The sequence below is a fragment of the Aplidium turbinatum genome, chromosome 12 (assembly GCF_918807975.1).
Source record: "Aplidium turbinatum chromosome 12, kaAplTurb1.1, whole genome shotgun sequence".
In the NCBI taxonomy this organism is placed as follows: Eukaryota; Metazoa; Chordata; class Ascidiacea; order Aplousobranchia; family Polyclinidae; genus Aplidium; species Aplidium turbinatum.
The window spans coordinates 22,282,793-22,286,343 of record NC_137483.1 but is presented as its reverse complement, the minus strand read 5'-3'; the positions used below and the strand labels follow the sequence as shown (position 1 = coordinate 22,286,343).

The 3,551-nt window shown below is 38.0% G+C and overlaps 1 protein-coding gene across 2 annotated transcripts; it reads right to left on the bottom strand.

The window, feature by feature from the left end:
- Window positions 1-236: 236 nt before the first annotated feature.
- Window positions 237-3,314, bottom strand: LOC145781335 (uncharacterized). Of its 2 annotated transcripts, XM_082593113.1 has the most exons (3): window positions 2,962-3,314; window positions 2,479-2,640; window positions 237-1,817 (listed from the first exon to the last, which is right to left on the bottom strand). In XM_082593113.1, exons 2-3 carry the CDS (start codon window positions 2,621-2,623, stop codon window positions 1,651-1,653), a joined length of 312 nt encoding a protein of 103 aa, XP_082449239.1. In that variant the 5' UTR covers window positions 2,624-2,640; window positions 2,962-3,314; the 3' UTR covers window positions 237-1,650. The 2 variants fall into 2 exon arrangements, with proteins under 2 accessions (XP_082449239.1, XP_082449238.1); XM_082593112.1 differs by lacking the exon at window positions 2,962-3,314 and having other exon boundaries at window positions 2,479-2,850.
- Between the last annotated feature and the right edge of the window lie 237 nt (window positions 3,315-3,551).

Here is a 3,551-nt window from a genome sequence, read left to right as displayed (position 1 = left end):
TATGCAAACTTAGAATATATTCGAATCCTCAACTATTACAAAATTCCAATCCCTAGTTTAACAAGTCAATACAATCAATACGGTACATAACAAGTAGGGTGGGTCGAAACGGACTTTTTCTCCGATTTCATTGCTACAAACTTTCTTTCTTGCGAATAATCATAAAACGACATTCCTGAAAGTTTGAGCTTGATCGAACATCGTCTTCATTTCTAAAAATGCTGATTCTTGCCAGTGTTCACTACCTGTGAAATAAGTAGGGCCAGTAAAAGTCATTAAAGTCATATTTTTTTGGTAATGCAGAAAGTTGTCAAACCGATAACAGTGAAACAACGACGTTTCTACGGTGTCTATTTAAGAAGTTATAAAGTCATAAAAAGTTATATTTTCTGTTTTAGATCATAAAATATGACTTCATTTTTACTTCAAAATACAAAGATTGAGCCGGAGTAACTTTGTAAATGCAGTTCAAACAGCTCCTGTAGACATTGAACTTTGATAATAATTTGTGGAAGGGAGGCAATGAGAGTTCTCACGCTGAGTCTCACTTAGCATTGGAAGCAACATTTTTATTACTTTCTGTAGCCTAGTAATAGCGCTTGCTGTTTGATGTTAATTTGCATTGTGACATCATCTTGACACATTATTTTGCAACACACAATCCAGTCTCTGAACATTATAAACACTTGCAGTAGGCCACTACGTCGCTAATAAGCTGAACCGTCGTAACTCCAAAAATGCAGTTTTGAGAAAATTGAATTTTAAAGTTCACGCTGTGTTTGCTGTACATTGTTTGATCTTTCTAAAAGTTCTCTAACGGAAAAACATGAAAACTATATATACATTGTCTTTCATGGAGCTTTGTTGTTGAAAAAAAGATAATTCTTTTTTGCAAAAATTGAACGTTAGAAAAATGAGTATGGACATACGATAGTTTAAAGTGCAACTGCACGATTGAATTAACATAGGCTAGAATCCATTGCCAAGACATCTGGAACCTGTTTAATAACTCACTTCCTTACAATTGAGGCCCACAGTCGAGAAACCGACCCTTTTCTCACGCTCTCTAGCGCTTGTCTCTCACGCTACCTGGAAGTAGCAAACTCGCCAACGCCACCTAGCGATATGACGTCAGTTGGAGTCGAGACCAAACTAGCCGAGATAGGCTTGGTTGCTACTGAATGCGCAAATTTATAAGGCATCCATAGTGAAGACGCATCTTTCAGCCAGCATTATACAAATTTAGTTGTTCATGCTTGTGTGCCAGGAATGGTTTGCGAAGCCCATCGCCGAAGGCTAGTTTCGTAGATTACAACAGCCAAACTTGGTTATATCGAAAATATGTTGTATTGTAGGCTACGGTATTGCAGGACATAATACAGTCGACTATCATGCGATAACGCTTTAGCATTCATTGGGACTGTCTTCGGCGGTGTTGACATCTACGTTCTTTAAAAATAATCTAGATGAAGCTAAGACTAGAATAAGCCAAATTGAAACAGAAATAAAGTAAAAGGATAAACCAACATACAATACTGATGATAAATCGCATTACGACACATGAATCGAAAACAAACCAAACCAAAAAACACCAAATCGAAAAATAAACGAAACGGTTGCAATAAACCAGGTTAAACCAAGACTAAAATGTTAACACTGGTCTTTGGAACCCAGCATAGTCTCCATCGTCACTGGGATACTTTCTGCGGATAAATGACACAATGCAGGATGGCAGCACGACTCTGTTGGACTTGCCCAGAACTTCTCCATCCAACAGCCACTCCAGCACCTGCCTATAGGCGACCAGCCTGAATTGCCTGGGAAATGTAACAGCAAGTCGTTTAATAATGAATGGAACAACTACGCAACCAGCTCTTGAAAGGCTGTTGAACAATGAACAGTAAACCAGCTCAAGTGAACTCACTCATAAGAAAAAGAGATGTCAATAGAAATGTAAACCTAATAGCCTACAAGGCGATGAAGGAACATACTTCATATACTGGTTCCACCCATATGCAAATGGATATGTTTTAAGAGCATACTAGATATGCCGGTTATAACATGCAATTGTTACACTACTAAGGTAACTCTACAATACTCCACCAATCTTTTTGACTATTTTTTTTCAAATATTGCTGCCCTTCAATTGTTGTGTCCCACGACTTCTCGGATAGTTCATATTCAGATGACAGATAGAAAAATGAAGAATGAGCAGATGCATCTCTATTTTTAAGTGGGGTAGAAGATGTAACTGGCTTAACCGGACTGGAAAGCAACATTGTTTCAGTGTTCGTGCCCACGGTATTTCGTCCAAACCACGTTTGGGTACATGTTGAGAACTAATGCTGTAGTAGTGGCACAATAGACTGTTATGAGTAGTTGTAAATAAGCAAAAAGAAACATTTTAACATTGACTGCAGAATCAATCAAACTTTAAAAAAAAGATAGCAGATAAGCACTTATTGATAGGTGACTCACCAACAGATCGCTTTGTAGTCTGCTCCTGTTTTAATGAAACCTGACAAGCCTTGGATTGGAAAGATGCTGTTTCACACCGGGTGGAAACATCCGAATGACTCACTTGAAAACTCGCAGCTAACCATTTGTTTGTCAACATCCGCATTCCGCAACCTCCAATACCTAATATGTATTGTAAAGTACACTTTGCTTTATTAACAACCATTGAAGATTATAACGTTTTGAAATTGGTACCATGCCAGTATTAGATGCACTTGGATTGTACATAAGAGATTAATGCAACAGCATTATGCGGTGATTTTGACTACTGGGTAATTTACAAAAAAAGAATGAAATATGATAGAACGATAAACCCCTCGGCCACCACCAGAGATAAAAGAGGAGGACATCACCCGTAACTGAATACAAGCAGCACATTAAATTGAACCTGTAGCCTATATTAATTATGTTGGTTCATCAATACAACAATGCAAGGCTACATACTGTCATCTCATCATGCATAGCAACGTCAATGGAATCTTCAGCAGCAGTCAGCACAGCTTGCTGAGATGCAGTGGTTATACTTTTCTTGGTCGAACCCGCACCCATTTTATCATTCATGGCTTACAAAAATTGACAATTAATATCAGATTACTGCATGTCTCACACACCTCCTGAACACATATGAAGACCTGGGTAGCACAATTGTAGTTTGGGCAACATTAAATTATGATCAGATTATCAATCCCACTAGCTACATTCTGTAAAAGTTAGGAAAGAAAACAATCTGGACATCAAATTTGTATAAAAAATTGCTAAGCCACATATTCTGAGCCAAAAGTTGTTAATCCCAATTGAGAGATAAAAGGTGTTATGTCAAAGTAAGTACCGTAAGCAACACAGTAAGTTTTGCAACCTTGCTGTTTTGCAAGGTTGTGATCTGTTGTAATTAGACTATAACAGTGGTACCGGTATTACTGTTATAGTCTAAGTAATTACCGGTATTACCACTGTTATAGTCTAATTACCGGTACTGTAATTAGACTATAACAGTGGTACAGGTACTCGGCTGCAGTGGCCGAGTGGTTAGCGCG